Consider the following 22,893-nt stretch of genomic DNA (forward strand, 5'->3'; position numbering starts at 1 on the left):
GTGGGGGCGGTATTGTCCCAGGGACCCGCCACTTTGACCAATTTGAGACCTTGCGCCTTTTTCTCGAAGAAATTCTCCCCCACGGAGAGGAACTATGATGTTGGGAATCGAGAACTTCTGGTCGTAAAGTTGGCCTTTGAAGAATGGAGGCATTTTTTGGAGGGGGCTGTCCATCCTATAACCGTAATTACGGATCACAAAATCCTAGCTTACACTGAGTCAGCTAAAAGGTTGACTCCCAGACAGGCTAGATGGTCACTTTTTTTCCCAATTCAACTTCTCGATCACTTTTCAGCCAGGATCCAAAAATGTCAGAGCTGATGCCTTGTCACGCAGTCTAGATCCGGTGTCCCCCCCGAACCTCCATCCTCCATTCTTCAGCCTGGGGTGGTGGTGGCAGGTGTCTCTAATATGTTGGAATGGGAGATTTGGGAAGGCCAGTCTCTTGCACCTCCGGCTAAGCCGGTGGATAAACTTTTTGTGCCAGCTCAGTTTCGTCTCAAGGTCCTCCGGGAGTTCCATGACTCAGTTCTGGGTGGACATTCAGGGATCTTGGCTACCCAGAAGGCCATTGCTAGAGTATTTTGGTGGTCTTCTTTAGCCTCTGATGTTGGGGAATATGTGTCTGCATGTGATGTTTGTGCCCGTGCAAAAACCACCCATAACCGGCCGGGGAATTGGTACCACTGCCAATTCCTGAGAGACCATGGACGCATTTGTCCATGGATTTCATCACCAACCTTCCCCCCTCCAAGGGTAATACCGTCGCTTAGGTTGTGGTGGACAGGTTTAGTAAGCAGGCACATTTTGTACCTTTGGCAGCTCTACCTAATGCGGAAACATTGTCCAGATTGTTTGTTGAGCATGTGGTGCGGTTGCATGGGGTACCCTTGAATGTGGTGTCTGAAAGACGAGTGCAATTTGTTTCCAGATTTTGGAGGGCTTTTTGTAAGAGGTTGGGTATTGGTCTGTCATTTTCATCCGCTTATCATCCAGAGACTAATGGGCAGACCGAGAGGACCAATCAGTCTCTGGAGCAAATTCTGCATTGCTTGACCTCAGCCTGACAGGATGATTGCTGTTCTGTGTTACCGTTGGCCGAGTTTGCGTTTAACAACCGCATTAACCAGTCTACGGGTACATCTCCCTTTTTCTGCAATTATGGGTTTCATCCACATTTTGGAGAATTTTCCCGTTTGAACTCTGGGTGTCCTGGGACGGATGAGACTCCAGCGGTTGGGGGAGGTATGGCGGGAGGTCCAGAGTAACATTGCGAAGGCCCAGGATAAATTTAAATTTTTTGCAGACAAAAAATGATCCGTGGGACCGGTGTTTCAGATTGGGGATAAGGTATGGTTATCTACCAAGAATATAAGGCTCTAGGTCCCCTCTGCGAAGCTTGGACCTAAATTTATTGGTCCCTATGAAATTATAGAAGCGGTTAACCCGGTGGCTTTTCGGTTGCGTCTCCCGCCATCTCTACGGATTCCCAATGTTTTCCATAGGGCCCTTTTGAAACCTGTGAGGTCCGGTGGGGAGGGATCATCAGCTTCCCCGCCACCTGTTTTGGTAGACGGGCAGTCTGAGTGCGAGGTGGAATGAATTGTCGACTCTAGGTTGGTCCGTCGTGCCCTTCAGTATCTGGTACATTGGAAAGGCTATGGTCCTGAAGAACAGTCGTGGGTTCCTGCTCGGTCGGTTCATGCGGATCAGTTGGTCCGGGCCTTTCACGCCAAGTATCCTGAGAGACCTGGGGGTCCAGTGGCCCCCCCATTGAGAGGAGGGTACTGTCATGATCCATGACGGGGTTTCGCTTTGGCCCGTCCTGGTCAGACAGGGGGTTAATTGTTTCTGCCTCTCTCTGGCAGAGGGCGGTTATTTAATGCTCACTTGACCTAGGTCCGGTGTCAGTTATACTCCTGCCCTCGGCTGAGTTAGTTGACCCCTTGTGTACGTATGCCTTGTGCCTGATAACTTGTTGCTTGTTTGGTTTTGATCCGGTTCTGTCCCTGTTACGAGTTCTGCCTGTCCCTTTTGTACCGCACCTCTCTCTCGTGTATGACTCTCGGCTTGTGACTTGACTATTCTCTGCTCGTCCCTTTGGTACCGCACCGCCCTCTCGTGTATGACTTCTGCTTGTCTGACCTGCGTTTTCCTTTCCTCTACTAAAGTATTCCTGCAGTAGGTACATCACATCATCTGCAGTTGTAGGACGCTAAGCCCCGCCCCCTACCATCATTTGATCGTAGGTTCTGGTACTCCTTACTATTTTCCGTGCCTCAGGTCCTGTCTGTTTAAACCTTCATTACCATGTTGGGCCCCGTTCTCTCCCGCAGTGTGGGTAAGTCAGCCTGCTCAGCCGTGGCAGTTGCCGACGCTGACAGGATCGTGACAGTTATAATCCAAAGCCACTTTCTGGAAATTAACACAGTGGATCTTGGAGAGTGAAAAATTACACATTTGCCATTTTATTACCCAGCACATAGTGCCCAGATTGTGCGCCAGGAGACACACACCAAATATTAAGTGGATTCTTCTCACTATAGTACTTTCCAATTGGCTGGAGTAGGGAGCAGATTACTCCAACTGGACAGCAGGAACAGATCCCAGATGAGATTGGACACACCATATGCAGAAGCCCTAATATGACTAAATGACAGAAAACCAGAATAGTAGAAATCCCCATAAAGTGATTCCATTTTATAAATTAATTCACTGAGGGTTATAATCCTTAGGAGGAGTGAATATTTTGACTCCATTGGCCACTTTCCGGAAATTAACACACAGTGGATGTTGGAGAGTGAAAATTACACATTTGCCATTTTATTACCCAGCACATAGTGCCCAGATTGTGCTCCAGGAGACACACACCAAAAATTAAGTGGATTCTTCTCACTATAATATTACTAAATACAGGGATCCTAAATGTTGTTTGCGCACACTGCAAGACTCCGAAGTGAGAGCGGATTTTGCTGGATTGGTTTATAGAAACCTTGTTGCTTTTCAACAGCCTTTGAGCCACTAATAGTGCGGGACCCTCTGTTTTTCCATTGACAGATGATGGACCTGAGTGGGGACTTGTTTTTTGTGAGATGAGAATTGGTGTTATTTTCGCCTACATAACATTGATTGGTTTCTTTTTATTCGATATTTGGGAGGCAGAATGAACAAACAGTTGAACACCACACACTACTGGTTCATCCAACAAGGTTTTCTATTAGACTGTGAACTGTCATTGTCTTGGTAAATAATTAAAGTTTTTTACATAGCTTCCCATTTTTATGGACAGTTTAAGTAGAAATGTTCAAAAATATAAATATAATATAATATAAAAAAAGGATATTTTATTTAAAAAAATGTTTTTTTTATCTTAGCAGATGACTGTACCAGGAGATCAGAGGGACAGATGACATCTTCAATTTTTAAATCTGATGATCTTGAGATCCTACAAGATACAACTGAAGTGAATGCCATTACTCCAGATATATCATCATCCATTTACAGCAAAGATCCGACTACTAAGGAAAATCAAATTCGCCAAAGAGGCAATAAAAAACAAACTGCTCCTAAAGCAAAGAAGCCATTTTCATGTTCAGAATGTGGGAAATATTTTGCACAGAAATCAATTTTTGTTATCCACCAAAGAACTCACACAGGGGAGAAGCCTTTTTCCTGTTCAGAATGTGGGAAATGTTTTAACAATAAATCAGATTGTGCTAAGCACCAGAGAATCCACACAGGGGAGAAGCCTTTTTCATGTTTAGAATGTGGGAAATGTTTTGCACAGAAATCAAATTTTGTTACCCACCGGAGAACTCACACAGGGGACAAGCCTTTTTCCTGTTCAGAATGTGGGAAATGTTTTAGCAATAAATCAGATTGTGTTAAGCACCAGAGAACTCACACGGGGGAGAAGCCTTTTTCTTGTTCAGAATGTGGGAAATGTTTTGCAGATGAATCAAATTTTGTTACCCACAAGAGAACTCACACAGGGGAGAAGCCTTTTTCATGTTCAGAATGTGGGAAATGTTTTAGCAATAAATCAGATTGTGTTAAGCACCAGAGAATTCACACAGGGGAGAAGCCTTTTTCATGTTCAGAATGTGGGAAATGTTTTAACAATAAATCAGATTGTGTTAAGCACCAGAGAATCCACACAGGGGAAAAGCCTTTTTCATGTTTAGAATGTGGGAAATGTTTTGCACAGAAATCAAATTTTGTTACCCACCAGAGAACTCACACAGGGGAGAAGCCTTTTTCATGTTCAGAATGTGGGAAATGTTTTAGCAATAAATCAGATTGTGTTAAGCACCAGAGAACTCACATGGGGGAGAAGCCTTTTTCTTGTTCAGAATGTGGGAAATGTTTTGCAGATGAATCAAATTTTGTTACCCACAAGAGAACTCACACAGGGGAGAAGCCTTTTTCTTGTTCAGAATTTTGGTAATGTTTTAGCAATAAATAAAATTGTGTTAAGCACCAGAGAACTCACACAGGGGAGAAGCCTATTTCCTGTTCAGAATGTGGGAAATGTTTTAACCAGAAAGTGCTTCTTGTTAGACATCAGAGCAGTCACACAGAGGAGAAGCCATTTTCATTTTCTTAATGTGGCAAATATTTTACTTGGAAATCAACTGTTAATAAACATCAGAGACGTCACATAGGGGAGAAGTCTTTTTTATGTTCATGTTTGAATAATTTTAACCAAAATTGAATCTTCTTAAATGGGTTGTCTCTTGTCATTCCTCATGTTTGCTGACAAAAGGATAAAACTAAACCTTATTAATTCCAAATATAAAACTGTACCCATAATTCACCCCCTGAAGGTTAGTCAGAAGGTGACTAATAGAAAAAACATGTACCCCACAGTTCAGTATATAGGGTGAGGTGACGTGTACACACTCACTCTCCAAGCCTCTCATCTCTACGGGTTTCATCGTCCTCACCAAAGACGACTCATCAAGAGACTATTTAATATTGACCTATATTCAAACGAGAGTAAATTAAAAAGAAAACTAAAATCATGTATCATGTTATCCGAAACAGTCAGAAAACTAGCCCCATATTGGCAGATCCCAGACCTCAAACTATATACTTCGGAAGTTTATAAGCCCCTCCCGTGTCAAGAATAGATAGTATGGATTTGAATTTACCAAATGGCTGCAATGAAACAAAGAGTGAAAAATATAAAGGGGTGTGAATACTTTCCATACCCACTGTATCAGTAAAAATAACTCCTCTTTATTAGGTAAAGTATAAAAGAATTGCACCATTTTCCGATACCCGTCACGTCTCCATTTTTCATGATCTCAGGTTGAGTGAAGGCTTATTTTTTGTGTGCCGAGCGGATGATTTTAATGAATACCATTTTGGTGCAGATACGATCTTTTGGTCTTTCCTTTATTGCATTTTAATGCAGTGTGGCGGCGACCAAAAAAAGTAATTCTGGCGTTTTGACATTTTTTCTCGTTACACCATTTAGCGATCGGGTTAATTATTTTTTATAGTGATAGATCGGGCGATTCTGAACGCCGCTATAACAAATATGTGTATGTGTGATTTTTTAATTGTTTTATTTTGAAAGGGGGGTGATTTGAACTTTTATATTTTTTGAATATTTTTTAAAACTTTTTTATTTTTGGCATTGTGAAGACATACAGCATTCTATGTTAATTAACCAGACGACTATTTTTAGCAAACGAAGAATAATAGAATGTTATCTGTATGTTGGGTTTAAATTTAAGTGTAGATTTCTAGTTGTCAAGAAAACAGACTTTTGTTTGTGTAAGCCGGTGATATTGACATCTATACATCCAAAGGACAAGAGACAGGACAGCAGCCACAACATCATCACAAGGGACACGGATCTATCATTCTATAGGAAACAACCTAGGGGTTTTCAGCCTCGGTTGGAAGAATACAGATCTGCTCCATTGACCATTACTGAACCATGGATACGTTTGGAAAAGCCAGATTGTGATCTTTGGATCAACCGGCCTTGTACCTTGTATGGAATGAATGGACTGTCATCTTCCTACACTTGTCGTTACCTCCTCTCTGTGTGTGCCACAGGTGGGGTAGTGACCCTGGAAGATCTGTAGTCACAGAAGCTGTTATCCCGGCGGGTCAGTGGAGGGTGAGACTCTGTAATGTGCCCCATCTTGGGTACTGTGCGGGGACTGTTCTATGTGTTATCTGCCTGTTTTGTGGTACAATAAAGCATTGCCCACACTGTGTTACCCTCACCCTGTGTTGTCTGAGTAGCGTTTTGCCCGTGTTAATAGGAGAGCGGGAGTTTGGCAGGATGATCCCTGGTCCATGCAGCTTTGCCTAGCGGGCGACGCTCATAGCAATCCGGCAGTGACAAGCATAGAGGTCTGCTGGAGACCTCTGGTTATCATGCCAACCCATCGGTGACCCATGATCATGTGATGGGGTCACCGATGGGTGGAATTTCCGGCGCTTGCTGGAAGTGCGCATTAAATGCCGCTGACAGAGTCTGTTCGGGGCAAATGGCAGCTGCTCAAAAGAGCTGACATGTACCGGAAAAGATGTGGTCTCACTGCCGGAGCCCACATCAAAGGGAGGAAGTACATTTACACCCGAGGTCAGAAAGGGGTTAAAGGGGATTGTTTTTACAGAGACAGAAGTGGTAATCAATCATGTATACATACAGATAATTACAGAAATACTCAGCTTATAATGTTATAGTATAGAGTTACCACAAGAAAATATAATTTGTGTAAACCATGTGTAGATATAAAAATTCAGGCAAATGTCAAATGTTAGAAATATCAGAGAAAAGAAGCGATCAAAGAGTCCAAAACCACATATATAGGAAAATATAAAATACAATTTTATTGTGATATATCAGGAAACAAGAAAACAATGGGGAAAGAGTCAAATTGACCACAAAAGCACATGGGCAAAAATGGGACACACCAAGGGTAAGAAAGACCAAAGGGATAGAGGTAGTTTAACATTGCCATAATGGCATAGTTCAAAGGTGTATTGAATCATAAAATCATAGAATCGTAGAATTGGAAGGGACCTCCTGGGCCATCTGGTCCAACCCCCTGCTCAAAGCAGGATTCGCTAAATCATCCCAGTCAGATGTCTGTCCAGCCTCTGTTTGAAGACTTCCATTGGAGGAGAACTCACCACTTCTCCTGGCAGCCTGTTCCACTCATTGATCACTCTAACTGTCAAAAAGTTTTTTCTAATATCTAATCTGTGTCTCCTCCCATTCAATTTCATCCCATTGCTTCTAGTCTTTCCTTGTGCAAATGAGAATAAAGTTGATCCTTCTACAATGTGACAGCCCTTTAGATACTTGTAGACAGCTATTAAGTCTCCTCTCAGTCTTCTCTTTTGCAAACTAAACATTCCCAAATCCTGCAACCTTTCCTCATAAGACAGGGTTTGCAGACCGGTCACCATTCTGGTCGCTCTTTTCTGAACTTGCTCCAGTTTGTTGATGTCTTTTTTAAAATGTGGTGCCCAAAACTGGACACAATATTCCAGATGAGGTCTGACCAAAGAGGAGTAGAGGGAAATAATGACTTCACGTGATCTAGACTGTATGCTTCTGTTAATACATCCTAGAATTGCATTTGCCTTTTTTTGCTGCTGCATCACACTGTTGACTCATATTCAGTCTGTGATCTATTAGTATACCCAAGTCTTTTTCACATGTGCTGTTGCTTAGCCCGATTCCTCCCATTCTGTATATGCTTTTTTCATTTTTATTGCCCAGATGTAGTACTTTGCATTTTTCCCTGTTAAAAACCATTCTGTTAGTTGCTGCCCACTTCTCCAGTTTATTTATATCTTTTTGAATCCTTTCTCTCTCTTCTCTAGTATTAGCTATCCCTCCTAGCTTTGTGTCATCAGCAAATTTAATCAGTTTACCCTCAATTCCTTCATCTAAATCGTTGATAAAGATGTTGAACAATACAGGGCCCAGGACAGAGCCCTGTGGTACCCCACTTGAGACATTCTTCCAACTGGATGTGCAGCCATTTACGACCACTCTTTGGGTCCGATCACTAAGCCAGTTATGAATCCACCTAACAGTTGCCTTGTCCATTCCATACTTAGTCATTTTTTCAATAAGGATTGTATGAGAGACTTTGTCAAATGCTTTGCTGAAGTCAAGATATACTATATCTACAGCATTTCCTTGATCCACCCAATCAGTGATACCGTCATAGAAGGAAATTAAGTTAGTCTGACATGACTTATTAGTTACAAACCCATGCTGACTCTGTTTAATCACTTCATTCTTATCCAGGTATTGACATACATGTTGTTTAATAATTTGTTCAAAGATCTTTCCTGGTATAGAAGTCAGACTCACCGGCCTATAGTTGCCTGGGTCCACCTTCTTCCCCTTTTTGAAGATAGGAACAACATTTGCTCTTCTCCAGTCTTCTGGGACTTCTCCTGTTCCCCAAGTATTTTCAAAGATTATGGAGAGGGGTTCAAAAATTTCTTCTGCTATCTCCTTCAGAACTCTGGACTGCACTTATCCCTAATCCAAGTAGCCAGACAGGATATACAAACATATAATAGTCAATAAGCTTAGCAATAGAATAAAAATTATTACCTGTCCGGGTATAAGGGAGAGGTCCACCCTGGCTTTATAATCAATTTGTTACAATTGTTTTAATGGGTTTTGTCTCCATGAAATTGTTATGGTAAATGTCAGATGTTGTAGCTCCATCTAGTGGCCATGTGCAGAAGTGCCACCATAGAGTAACATGTATCCTAAGAGAGCGTCACTATCAAGGTGGGGATGAGATAGGTGCACCGTATTTATTGAGTGTAAGATAAATCCATACATAGATATATGTAACCGGATTGTAGATCTATCACTGGATATCAGTGTATAAGGGGAATAGATCCTGTGCACTTATAGATGAATAGCTTATATAATGAGAGGACACAGAGCAAAGGGTATAAATAGTGAGAGAATAAAGAGCTGACAGCGCATTACATCCCTGGGATACAGAGAGGAGATATAAAGTGCAGCCAGTGCTATATGGGATATCCCAGGAATACAGCACAGCCCATATAGTGTAAAGGAGGAACCATCCTAACAAGAGATGGAGAGTACAGATCCTACAGACGACATGCCGGGAGTGTACAGAGAAAGATGGCAGAGTCACCACTATTCCCTCTTACGGGCGTTTCGCCCCGTCAGCTTCCTCAGAGGGTACGGATAAGTGTTTCCAACACACTAAGGTCCTGCACTAATCCAGGCAAGGGGAGTAACTCTGGGGTAAAGTGGGAGTTTTCCTAAAGGAATTGGGGCTGATCCCCGGTCACATCTTCCCCAGTGAAGCAGGAGGTTCAGGATGAAAACCTGTTGGTAAGACCAAGATGAATAATGCTGCATAGAGCCATCTGGTAGCGATCAATCAGGTAAAGTGATAGTGAGGGGATCCGGAAACAAAACAATGCAGGTGAAAAGAGCCAAATGTGACCCCACCAAGTGACCAGTGAGAGAGCAACTGTGCAACGGGTAAGAAAAGAGAATAAACAGTGATATGGTAAAGATATAAAGAGAAAAGCAGCTTAATAACAGTGATGATAATAAAATCTATGGGAAGTGTTTGTGGTGAAGTGTATACACTCCTAGAAATGTTTCCTCTACAGTATAGAGATATAAATGATCAGTATTAGGACGTGTAACAAAGAGGAATCTGTTATTATATAGAGAGAATGTAATGTGCAATAAATGACGGGAATAATCGGGAATGAAATTGTTATTAATACTATAATGAGATCCCAGCACCTGACACTTCCCGGGATATATGGGCTTATATTAGAATCCCAATTACCAACTGGAAAGATAAAAACAAAGGGAAAAGGGCGGAACAAAAAACAAGCCCCAAACACCTCATAACCCACAATGTAAGGGCAGAAAAATACCGGAAATATAAGTTTCTATTCACACTGCAATATTAGTCACCTGTGATCTGTGTCTCTCCCAGAAGAGAAGTCATCACAGCGTCATTCCCCGTAATAACCGTATAGAGGAGGAAATGATGGCGGAGAGAGCGTCCATTGTTAGAATAGTGGGGAGACACAGATGGGATCCAATGCTCCTGACTGTCCGGAGGTCTAGAGGATCGTCACCATCGGAGAGTAAAGTGCAGATCGGCGATCTTGTGACCGTTGTATTATGGGGAAATAAGAAACAAATAAGACACATTGAGATCAGAGAAACCTGTTCTATGTAATAAAGAGTGTAGAGAACGAATTCCACCAAACCCCCTATAGGAAAGGGGAGAAGCGGAGAACTTCATCTACACCATTGGGATGTCAGGGATTTAATCGCCGGATCCATTTAGTCTCTAATTGTGACCAGATCTTTTCCCAGTCGCCCCCTATTGGTAACCAGGACCCTACCGGTGCCAGAGACACGGAGGAAGCTGGAATCACAGGTATGTGTTTTATAGTCAACTCCTCTAAATCAGAAGCCATGAACATAACGCTGACCTGACACAACTGATTTCTAACTTTCCCTGTAAGTGGCAGAAAGACGCAATTAACCTCTTCATGCTGCGGCCCATTTTCGTTCTTTTGTTTCTGTTTTTTCCCTTCCCTTCTTCCCAGAGCCATAACTCTTTTCTCTCTGGCCACATAGACATATGAGGGCTTGATGTTTGTGGGGCGAGTTGTACTTTTCAATGACTCCCTTAATTTTACCACATAGTGCACTCAAAGACGAGGAAAAAATTCCAAGTGCGGTGAAATCGAGAAAAAACAATTCTGACATTGTTTATTGTGAATTGTTTTTGTACATTTTGTGGTATAATTGACCGTGTAATATGATTCTCCTCATCACTATGATTACGGCAACACCGAACATGTCCAGTTTTTATTATTCTTTTAGTGGAGAAAAAAAATCTGAGGTTTGGAAAGAAACATTTTTGGAGCAGTTTCTCCATTTCCCGAGCCCCGTAACATTGTTATTTTCCTCCGGTGGAGCTGTATGATGGATTATTTTCTGCAGGACGAGATAACGTTTTTATTAGTACAATTGTGATCGCTCGTTACAGCATTTTTTGTGGAATTGTGCCATCCATAAATACGTAATTTTGTCATTCTCACATTTTTCTATTTCCGGTGTTTACTGATCGGGTTAATTGTTTTTATGTTTTTTACAGAGCGGTAAAAGACACACAGGCCGTGCTGTACAAAAACAACAGATAATGTAACAAAAAAGAACAGCGAGCACTGAAGGAGATAAAAACTGCCAAGATCCTGTTATTAGAGAAGCCGATAAAGGCAATAATGTAGTGTTAGTAGCAATGGACGATATAGTAAGGAGCAGAAAGACAGCGATCAGAGAGCAGCACAGAGAAAAACAAGCGCTGATCCCACAAATAACGAGAAGGAACAACTAAGATCTTCTCTGAGATTTCACATAGAGAAGGGACGATTGTCTAATATCAGAGAAACTCTTCCCTGAATTTCCACACAAGCCGCATTGGTGTTATATTCCTAAAGTCCACAAAGACGCAGCGCCCCCACCAGGCCGCCCGATAGTGTGCGGGGTCGGATCAGTAACAGAATCTTTATCTACATTTATAGACCGGTGTCTGAGACCATTACTGAGAATAGCACCTGCTCACATCAAGGACACCGGAGATTTATAGAGAATTGTGTCCGGTATAGATTGGCAGGAGGGTTATAAATTGGCTTTGATCGACGTCGGGAGCTTGTATACACGAATTCCACAAATCACAGGACTGGAAGCAATAAAAAATCTATGGAAAAACTGCTGAAACAGATGACTATATTGGATTCATCCTGGAAAGCCTGAATGTTATATTGTCCCATAAGGCCTTCTCTTTTGGGGGCAGCTGGTCCACCCAGATGACGGGGACAGCGATGGGGGCGCCGGATGCTGCAGTTTCACTAATTTGTTCTTGCCAGACTTTGGAAATAAATATATTTATAGTGTAAAACCCCACCTGACACCTCCGTGCGGACCACCGGTACGTGGATGATGTGTTTCTGGTGTGGGCTGGTACAGAAAGGGGTTAATGATTTCATTAAATATATGAACGAGGAGAATAAGGTTAATATGAGATTTATTCACAATTTGGACAGAATAACTTAGATTTCTCAGATGTGAATAATAAAATAGTGGATGGTAGAATAATAACCAGCACCTATAAAAACCTACAGCCACCAATATGTCCCTCCATTCTAATAATGCGCACCTGAAACATACTAACAGAGGCCGACCATACAGCCGGTATCTGAGGCTGAGAACAATGAATAGTAGAGAAGAAGGTTTCATACAACAAGCGAATGACCTGACAGACGACTTATTACACAGAGGTCATCCGCCAACATTATTACACTGTGCTAGAGCGATGGAGGAACCCATGTGGGTCTAGTTACAAGATCCAGGAGGAAGAGCAGAAAAAAGGACGAGATAATAAAAGGTTTATTGTTACTTTTACACCTAATCCCAATATGGATGTAATAAAATCAGCGATAAACAGGAATTGGCATTTGTGAGGAGATAAAGATTTAGCCGTAGCAGCAAAGAACAACCCTCGATTGCTTCCAGAAGAAGCGGTGACTTAGATGACTTATCGCTACAGGAAAGATTCCAGGAGAAGAACAATAAAGTCACCTGGTTACATGGAAGATGTCCAAGAGGCCATTTCCATTGTGGGGATCGCTCCTTCTGTCATCTCCATCTTACAGGAGAAATCTGAGGATCGGGGCGATGACGGTAGATAAACTAATCACGGGCCGCACAGAGCAAGCGCTTTATGTCATATACTGCCCAGGACGATTCTTATATTGCCCAGACTATTAGACCGCGGCACATCAGGCTCAGAGAACATTTCCATTCAGTTACACAGGGAAAGGATCTGTGACATTAATGATATAAGAGAGGTCCATAATGCGGACCCCAATGTGCTGAGATCTGCAGGAATTGAGCCCGGTGATTACCCTGTACAAGGCGGTGACCAGAATAGATTACTACTAACAAGAGAAGCAGCATGGATTGTGGATTGCGATGCACAAGTTCCCCTTGGCCTCAATGATACATTGAATATGTCTGTGTGGCTGTGATCTATGTTATATTTCTTTTAATTTTTTGTATTAATCATTTCACTGTACTCACTGTAAATGTTTTGCACTTCTCAGTTAACCATTCGCTAACCCTTGTTGAAAGGAAGTGGTGTAACCCCCTGACAAGCATGGACCGGTAGAAGCGCTAAGCAAGTGCGAAACGGCCGTACTCCGTCAGGCTCTCTCCTCTGTATAGCTCCCTGCTACCTGCACGCCACACTCTAATATGGTTTGATGTCTCGTTTCACCATGGAATAAAATTGCAAGAAGGATCTGGGTGACAATTCTTTCAATCCCTTATGATTACTCTTATATGTATACACAATGGTGATGAATGGAAGACCGCATTCAATACACCGGAGGGACATAGTGAAAATTTGGTGATGCCATTCAGATTAAACAATGCTCTGGCAGTCTTTAAATATTTCATTTTTTTTCTCCCCGATGGGTAGATTTGCGGTAGTTTACCTGGATGATATATTGAGTTACTCACGTCCTCTGCAGGAGGATCATGAGCATGTCAGACAGCTGGAGTGGGAAAAACATTACCCAGCAATCCCTTTTTGACATTTTGAAGACCTCCATCATTGAAAAATGTCCTAGCACCAAGAAACATAAAAGAGAATGAAGATTTGCTAAAAATCGCCTGTCTCCCGAATAAAACCATTACATGCAATCTGAAAACTTGCCTCTGTTGTGACTCGATCTGCCATGGTCTCTCGGAATTCACCCTTATTTCTACTGGTGAAATTTTCCCGATCAAAACTCCCATGTCATGTTCCATCAGTTATGTTACACACGTGATTATATGCTCATACCAGAAATTATATGTGGGAAGGACGACCCAACCCCTCCACAAAAGGCTGAACTCACACCGTCCCAATACTCCATAGGGTTTTCTCCAACATGGGCTTTCACGTCACTGCACCATCAAACACAAGAAAGATTCTACACAACTGAGAATATTCCCCACAGAGGAGATTCCCCCACAGGGTCAGAATCGCATTGGACAACTACATCGGGAAGAAATCTTCTGGATTTATAAACTAAACCCCCTTACTCCAAATGGCCTCAGTGAGATTACAGATGTTACAGAGGCTCCTGCTGCACCAGCCTGGGATAAGTCAGATCATCGCCGGATCACCGAACTCCTCCTGTGACCCGGCTCCACCAGCGCTGCCGATCCCCCCGGGTTTACTGAATTCGGACTGTGAGACAGACCCCCACTTGACGCATTAACTTTTGCCCTATTTTCCTTCTGAATATTTGGGGTGCGTCTTATGGTCCGGTGCGGCTTATAGTCCGAAAGATACAGTATATTTTTATTCATTCTTTTAGGTGACCGCACTTCATTCATAGGCACTTTATAATATAATTATTGTATGTAAGTGTGTTCTGTTTTCTCATGAACTATAATTTACCTTTGTGTGACGGACTTTCTCATGAACTTTGACATTTTGTGATTTGTTGGCGTTTTTTCATTCCAAAGACATACTGATAGGGAATTTAGATTGTGAGCCCCATCGGGGACAGCGATGATAATGTGTGCAAACTGTAAAGCGCTGCGGAATATAAGTAAATAAACATTTTTAATGAAAATCTCTGTAATGATGTATAGTAGGTTTCTATGAAGACAGTGGCTAGATGATAGAGTCACAGACACAGGTATACGTGAAAGTAGTTTGTATTAAACAAGCAGCACAGAACAGCACAGGTGCTGGCGGAGCCAGATAATGACAGCAGTGGTAACAGCAGCAGAACTCAGTCCAGTAGATAGCAAGTTGTACACCGGCACTGTGTAGATGTAAGCAGACACAGTCTGAAGAATGCAGGCAAGGACAGTCACTTAGCCCTCTCCCTTGCGGGAGGGGAATCTTCGGGCACAGTGCAGTGGCAGAGAAAGTCACTAGGTAATTGATACTGGATGTGCAAAGGTAGCAGGGATAGTCTCTCAGGTGGAACGCACACAGCAGTCAAGATCTTCAGCGCATACCGTGAGTGCTGTAGTAGCGGTGAGCGGTGGAGGCAGGGCTGGAAGGAGCCTTCAGGCCGACCCCGTCAGAAGGTCCAGGCAGCGGCAGTTAGGCAGCAGGTAATCCAGGTGGATTCAGAAGGAAGGAAGGAGGTAGCACAGCGTGCAACTCCCAGCTAGCAGATCAGGTACAGGACGAGATATACAAGCAAGGTAGTCACGTCCAGGAAAGCTATTTAAACCCGGCGGGCGGGACCAACAGGCGGTGATGTCACAGGAACCAGTATGGCCGAACGAAGCCAGGCTTAAGGGCAACAGTAAGGGCAAAGTCCGGAACACAGCAGAATAGGAACGATGCTTACATTATTCCCCCCTTAAAGAATGTCCTCCGGACAATCTTCGACCAGGCTTGTCCGGGTACCTTAGATGAAACTGCTCCAGCAGCCGCGGAGCACAGATATTCTCCACCGGTTCCCAGGAATTCTCCTCGACAGAGTATCCTTGCCACTTGACCAGATATTGCAACTTCCTTCTGAAGATCCGTGAATCCAGAATCTTCTCCACGACATATTGTTCATGTCCATCAACGAGCACTGGAGCTGGAGGAGAGGAAGTACGCCCTGGGAAAGAATTTGGTACAACTGGCTTTAGTAGGGAAACATGGAACACCGGGTGAACCTTCCAGGAAGGGGGTAATTTCAGACGCACCGCTACCGAATTCACTAGAGCCACGATCTTGTATGGCCCTACAAACTTCTGCCCCAGCTTGACAGTCGGTGCCCTCACCCTCAGATTCTTGGTAGACAACCAGACCGTATCTCCCACCCTATACACCGGAGCCGGCCTCCTGGTACAATCTGCTGCTCTCTTATACCTTTCCTGCGCAGTCGTCAAGGTGGTCTTCAGAGCTTCCAAATTCTGCTGTAAGAAAGAAAGATGGTCAGACACAGCAGGCACTGCAGCCTCCTTGGGGAACTGCGGCAAGATGCTTGGGTGGTAACCCTGATTAGCAAAGAACGGTGACTGCTTAGTCGAGGAGTGCTGCGAGTTGTTATATGTGAAGTCTGCCAGGGGAAGCAGATCTACCCAATCGTCCTGCAGATGACTTAAGTAGCAACGGAGGTACTGCTCCAGGGTCTGATTCGTACGTTCCGTCTGTCCATTAGTCTGTGGATGGTAAGCCGAAGACAGACTTACTCTAATATCCAGAGCCGCGCAGAAACACCTCCAGAACCTAGACGTGAACTGCACCCCACGATCCGAGGTCACCTCATCCGGGACTCCGTGCAGACGGACCACCTCTTGAATCAACAAGTCTGCAGTCTGTTTTGCTGTGGGTAATCCAGCGCAAGGGATAAAGTGTGCTGCCTTAGTGAGGCGGTCCACGACCACTAGAATGGTGTTCTTACCCTTGGAGACCGGTAGTTCAACAATAAAGTCCATTGAGATGGATCTCCAGGGACGAGATGGTATAGGCAAGGGTTGTAACAACCCGGAAGGCGACGCACGAGGCGTCTTGAACCGAGCACATACCTCGCAGGATGACACGTATCCCTCCACGTCCTTCCGGTACGAAGGCCACCAGAAGTACCGAGCCAGGAACTCTTGGGTCTTCGTTATTCCACGATGTCCCCCAATCTTAGAATCATGGATCAGTCGGAGGACTTCAAGTCTTGTCACCTCTGGTACATACAGCTGATTCTCCTGTAACCACACTCCTCCATTGTAATTTAGGCTTACTTCGGGGGTAGGTTGCCTTAGCAACGGATCTGCTGCGTATGCTGCTTTGATCTCAGACAGAAGATCCTGATGATGGATTGCAGAGATGAAATGAGCGGGAGACACAACAGTACTAGGAGACGACTTAATCACTTCCTCAGGAGCAGCAATCCTAGATAGCGCATCTGCCTTACCATTCCGTGCCCCCGACCTGTAGGAGATGATGAAGTTGAATTGGTTTAGAAACAAGCTCCAACGTGCCTGACGTGGGTTCAAACATCTTACGGACTGCATGAATTCCAGGTTTCGGTGGTCGGTAAGAACTGTAATCGGAGTTGAGGACCCCAGCAGCAAGTGTCTCCACTCCTTGAATGCCGTCACAATCGCCAGTAACTCCTTGTTCCCTACGTCATAGTTCTTCTGCACCGGGGATAGCTTCTGAGAAAGAAAGGCACAAGGATGAAGAACTGCCTTCTCACCTCCTCTCTGTGACAACACTGCGCCGATGGCGACATCCGATGCGTCCACCTCAAGAGTAAAGCTCAGGTCTGGGTCTGGATGTCTTAAGATGGGAGCCGACACAAATTTGTCCTTCAGCCGTGTGAACGCCTCCTGGGCTTGCGGAGTCCACCGGAACGGTACCCCCTTCTTGGTCAGTTGGGTGATGGGAGCCACAATCTCAGAGAAGTTACGCCTATAGAAGTTGGCGAATCCCACAAACCTCTGAACTTCCTTCACCGATCCTGGCGCTGGCCACTCCTGGATCGCTCTGGTCTTTTGATCGTCCATCTGGAGACCCTGTGGAGAGATGACATAACCGAGGAACTGCACTGTTGCCCTGTGGAACTCGCATTTCTCCAATTTGATGTAAAGATGGTTATGCAGCAGGCGTTGCAGCACTGTCCTCACGTGGAGCCGATGTTCCTCGAGATCACTGGAAAAGATTAAAATGTCATCGAGATACACAACCATAAATACATCAAGCACATCTCGGAAAATGTCATTAACAAAATGCTGAAAGGTTGCAGGAGCATTTCGTAGTCCGAACGGCATGACCCGTGATTCGAAGTGTCCATAACGGCAGCGGAAGGCCGTCTTCCACTCATCTCCAGACCGAATTCTCACGAGATTGTAGGCTCCCCGAAGATCCAGTTTGGTGAATATCTTAGCCTGCTTCACCCTCTCCAGTAGTTCAGAGATTAAGGGTAGCGGGTGCCGATTCATGACCGTTACCTTGTTTAAATCACGGTAGTCCATGCAAGGATGCAGACCCCCGTCCTTTTTCTTCACAAAGAAGATTGGTGCACCCGCAGGAGAAGTAGACGGTCGGATGAAGCCCTTGGCGAGATTCTCGTCGATGAAGTCCTTCAAGGCCTTTAATTCAGGACCAGACAAAGGGTAAATACGCCCGAATGGGATCTCCGCCCCAGATATCAGTTCTATCGGGCAATCATAAGGCCGGTGGGGAGGTAACATATCTGCCCTCTTCTTATCACATACCTCTGCCAGATCCTGATACTCCATTGGTAATTGTCCCTCAGTCGTAGCTACTACCTTGGGGATAGCAGCGACCTTAGGAATAGCGGGGTTGCTGTTAGAACTTGGAGGGAACTGCACTTCCCTGGTCTCCCAGTTGATGCGAGGATTCTGAACCTGGAGCCAAGGTAACCCCAGGATAATAGGAAAGTGAGGAGAAGATATTAGTAAAAAGGACAAATGTTCCACATGTTCCTCTCCAATGCATACCTTCACCGACTCAGTCTCCATGGTTACCGGTCCCGATGTAAGTGGTGACCCGTCTACTGTCTCCATCAAGACTGACGACTCCCTCTTCACTGCCCTGATTCCATGCTTCCTTGCAAACGCGATATCCATGAAGTTTCCACTGGCCCCGGAGTCCAACATGGCGGCGCTCTCGACACACCGACCCTGGAAGCAGACCCTTAAGGATAGGTAATAGTGGGAATTCTTCTTAGTAGCGAAGGAGGAAACGACGGATGTCATCGAGATCACCACTGCGTTCAATGGAAGAGATGCCAGCGAATTCATATCGGCAAAGTCCAGGTCTCTCTGATTGTCTCTGCCCCCCGAATTGTTCAGATCTAGGACGCAGGACTCCCCCGCCTCAGAGTTACAATCAATGATAGCTGCAGCCGTCTTACGTCTCCTGACTGGACACTCGGAGATGAAGTGACCGGTCCCCCCGCAGTAGAAGCACAGGTTTTCCTTAAAGCGATGCTCCTTGCGGGCATCAGGAGGATTTCTACGTACGGCATCCACCTGCATCGGTTCGGGCTCGGGATTCCTCCTGCTGGTGACATCTCTGGAGGGAGAAGAGAACGGAACAGTGTTATTAAACCGTAGATCAGACCAGCGCTCCTGTCTGCGCTCAGAGAGTCGATTGTCAATGCGGATGCAGTGGTTGATGAAGTCCCCAAGAAGCACGGGCGAGTCCCCGCGTGCCAGTTCATCCTTAACTGCCGTAGACAATCCCCTGCGGAAGATGGCCTGCTTGGCTGCCCCGTTCCAGGTGGTGTCTAAAGCCCATCTACGGAAGTCCAATGCATACTCCAGCACCGAACGCTTCCCCTGCCGAAGGGTCAGCAGCGTCGTCTCAGCAGTATTAGCTCGGTTCGGGTCATCAAACATCTGCGTCATTGCGGCAATGAAATTGTCCATAGAGTTAAGCAGAGGGTCGTCGGTCTCAATCAAAGGGTTGGCCCACGCGAGCGCCTTACCAGACAGCAGCATGACTATGGTCAGAACTTTGGAGCGTTCCGTAGTGAACTGTGGGGCATGAGCAGCAAAGAAGATCCGACACTGGTTCAAAAATCCTCGGAATTTATCCCTCTCACCAGCGAACCGGAAGGGTGGAAGCTTCGGGAAGGTCGGTGTAGTATCCCGGGCAACACCTGCTACCTGCGCGGCTGGGGCCTGTTCCAGAGCAGCAATCCGATCGAGCTGCATAGGAATCGCTTGCTCCAACGCCAGAACACGATCACCCTGAAGAGGAGCTGCTTGTTCCAGCGCCGTAATCCGATTTGCCAGTCGTTGCAACTGTGCCTCTGCTGCCCCGGCGTTGTGTTCGATACATTGCTCCAGCGTGTCCAGCTGGGTCCTAATGCCTGCCACATCCTGCCGTATCAAAGCAAGCTGCTTGCTTACACGTTTCTCCAGGGACTCTACACCTGCGGTCTCCATATTGGTGGCTTGTATATCCTGTAATGATGTATAGTAGGTTTCTATGAAGACAGTGGCTAGATGATAGAGTCACAGACACAGGAATACGTGAAAGTAGTTTGTATTAAACAAGCAGCACAGAACAGCACAGGTGCTGGCGGAGCCAGATAATGACAGCAGTGGTAACAGCAGCAGAACTCAGTCCAGTAAATAGCAAGTTGTACACCGGCACTGTGTAGATGTAAGCAGACACAGTCTGAAGAATGCAGGCAAGGACAGTCACTTAGCCCTCTCCCTTGCGGGAGGGGAATCTTCGGGCACAGTGCAGTGGCAGAGAAAGTCACTAGGTAATTGATACTGGATGTGCAAAGGTAGCAGGGATAGTCTCTCAGGTGGAACGCACACAGCAGTCAAGATCTTCAGCGCATACCGTGAGTGCTGTAGTAGCGGTGAGCGGTGGAGGCAGGGCTGGAAGGAGCCTTCAGGCCGACCCCGTCAGAAGGTCTAGGCAGCGGCAGTTAGGCAGCAGGTAATCCAGGTGGATTCAGCAGGAAGGAAGGAGGTAGCACAGCGTGCAACTCCCAGCTAGCAGATCAGGTACAGGACAAGATATACAAGCAAGGTAGTCATGTCCAGGAAAGCTATTTAAACCCGGCGGGCGGGACCAACAGGCGGTGATGTCACAGGAACCAGTATGGCCGAACGAAGCCAGGCTTAAGGGCAACAGTAAGGGCAAAGTCCGGAACACAGCAGAATAGGAACGATGCTTACAATCTCCATCTCCGATCGTCTCCATCAGCAGCGCAGGTACAGACACATTATACCCGGATCAGCTCTTCTGCTCGGTCTTTGGCCCCGGGTCCTGCAGCAGCTGATTTATGCATTGAGCATGGTGTAAAGGCGCCACTCCATCAGGTGAGTGTAATATTCCCCTACTCTCATTACATCTGGTTATCAGGTAAGACCCTATTTTTCACTTGTTTGTTCCTCAGTATCTCGACTACAAGAAATCTCTGTAACACTTTCAGGTTACTTGGTTAAAACCAATGAAGGGACTGCTGGGACCGTAACGGGGTCCATCTGAGACCCCAATGCAGAAGCCACATGTCCTGAGAACTGGACCTGCTGGACCACAAATTGTCATTTCTCCAGGTTACCAAATAAATAGTTGTCACGTAGAACCTGGAGACCCTGTCTGACATGCTCAGCATGCTCCTCCAGAGGACGGGAGTAACTCACTATATATTGTCTACAAATATCTAAAGGGCTGTCACATTGTAGAAGGATCAACTTTATTCTCATTTGCACAAGGAAAGACTAGAAGCAATGGGATGAAACTGAATGGGAAGAGACACAGATTAGATATTAGAAAAAACTTTTTGACAGTTACAGTGATCAATGAGTGGAACAGGCTGCCACGAGAAGTGGTGAGTTCTCCTTCAATGGAAGTCTTCAAACAGAGGCTGGACAGACATCTGACTGGGATGATTTAGCGAATCCTGCTTTGAGCAGGGGGTTGGACCAGATGGCCCAGGAGGTCCCTTCCAACTCTGCGATTCTATGATTCTATGATCCAGGAGAATTACCACAAATCTACCAATCAGTGAGAAAAATATAATTACTGACATTGTCACAGACTGCAGGAGCATTGGTTACCCCGAATGGCGGCATCAGGTTGGGTTTTCTTACAATGAATATTGGATTTATGTTGGGGCCCCCTGTCCCTGACAGCCGGTGTCGTTTCCCCTACAGAGGCTAATCCACAAGGGCCCTGAGGAGCGAGACTCGGGCGAGTTTCTCCCAAGTGTGACCCCGGCCTCAGCCGGACTCTGGAAGGGGGGAAATAACCGAGATTTGGGCATTTCAGCTCCTGGTGTGGAGTCGATAGCACAATCATATGCCGCCATATAGTAGACGGCCGGTAACTGGTGAGAATTCCCTCCTGTGTGGGGTCTATTTACCTCCAGAGAAATCACACGTTACATTCCACACATAACACTGTGTAGAGAAGGCGGCGCGGGGTAATTGTGTCAGTAGTGAGGGGCAAATAATGACTCCTCCCCTTCTGTGACCTCATCACAGGTCCTGTGCGCACAGAGCAGCCATATATGTGGAGTGCGGCTCTGCAGGTTAGTGATGGGCAGTCCGGCTCTTCTGGCTCCTTTCCCCACTTTTCTCCCTCCTGTTCCTTCACTATAAAGCCTGGGCCTCATTATACAGCTGTACAGGGGTCTAGTGAAGGCTTTTTAGCCCTTTCCTCAGACTGTAGCTCCAGGGCACAGGCCTTCACTCCTGTCCCTTCACTATAAAGCCTGGGCCTCATTATACAGCTGTACAGGGGTCTAGTGAAGGCTTTTTAGCCCTTTCCTCAGACTGTAGCTCCTGGGAACAGGCCCTCACTCCAGTCCCTTCACTATAAAGCCTGGGCCTCATTATACAGCTGTACAGGGGTCTAGTGAAGGCTTTTTAGCCCTTTCCTCAGACTGTAGCTCCTGGGAACAGGCCCTCGCTCCTGTCCCTTCACTATAAAGCCTGGGCCTCATTATACAGCTGTACAGGGGTCTAGTGAAGGCTTTTTAGTCCTTTCCTCAGACTGTAGCTCCTGGGAACAGGCCCTCACTCCTGTCCCTTCACTATAAAGCCTGGGCCTCATTATACAGCTGTACAGGGGTCTAGTGAAGGCTTTTTAGCCCTTTCCTCAGACTGTAGCTCCTGGGAACAGGCCCTCACTCCAGTCCCTTCACTATAAAGCCTGGGCCTCATTATACAGCTGTACAGGGGTCTAGTGAAGGCTTTTTAGCCCTTTCCTCAGACTGTAGCTCCTGGGAACAGGCCCTCACTCCTGTCCCTTCACTATAAAGCCTGGGCCTCATTATACAGCTGTACAGGGGTCTAGTGAAGGCTTTTTAGTC

General features: G+C 45.5%; 1 protein-coding gene across 1 annotated transcript in view; it reads left to right on the forward strand.

Annotated features, from left to right (window-relative positions):
* LOC141074017 (uncharacterized) overlaps positions 1-22,893 on the forward strand; it is a 236,598-nt gene that overhangs the window by 185,024 nt on the left and 28,681 nt on the right. Inside the window, 1 exon segment of the mRNA XM_073561532.1 lies at positions 3,375-4,448. Coding sequence (XP_073417633.1) covers positions 3,375-4,448 — 1,074 coding nt within the window.

The sequence above is a fragment of the Dendrobates tinctorius genome, unplaced genomic scaffold (assembly GCF_039654945.1).
Source record: "Dendrobates tinctorius isolate UK_male_01 unplaced genomic scaffold, ASM3965494v1 ptg000322l, whole genome shotgun sequence".
Taxonomy (NCBI): domain Eukaryota; kingdom Metazoa; phylum Chordata; class Amphibia; order Anura; family Dendrobatidae; genus Dendrobates; species Dendrobates tinctorius.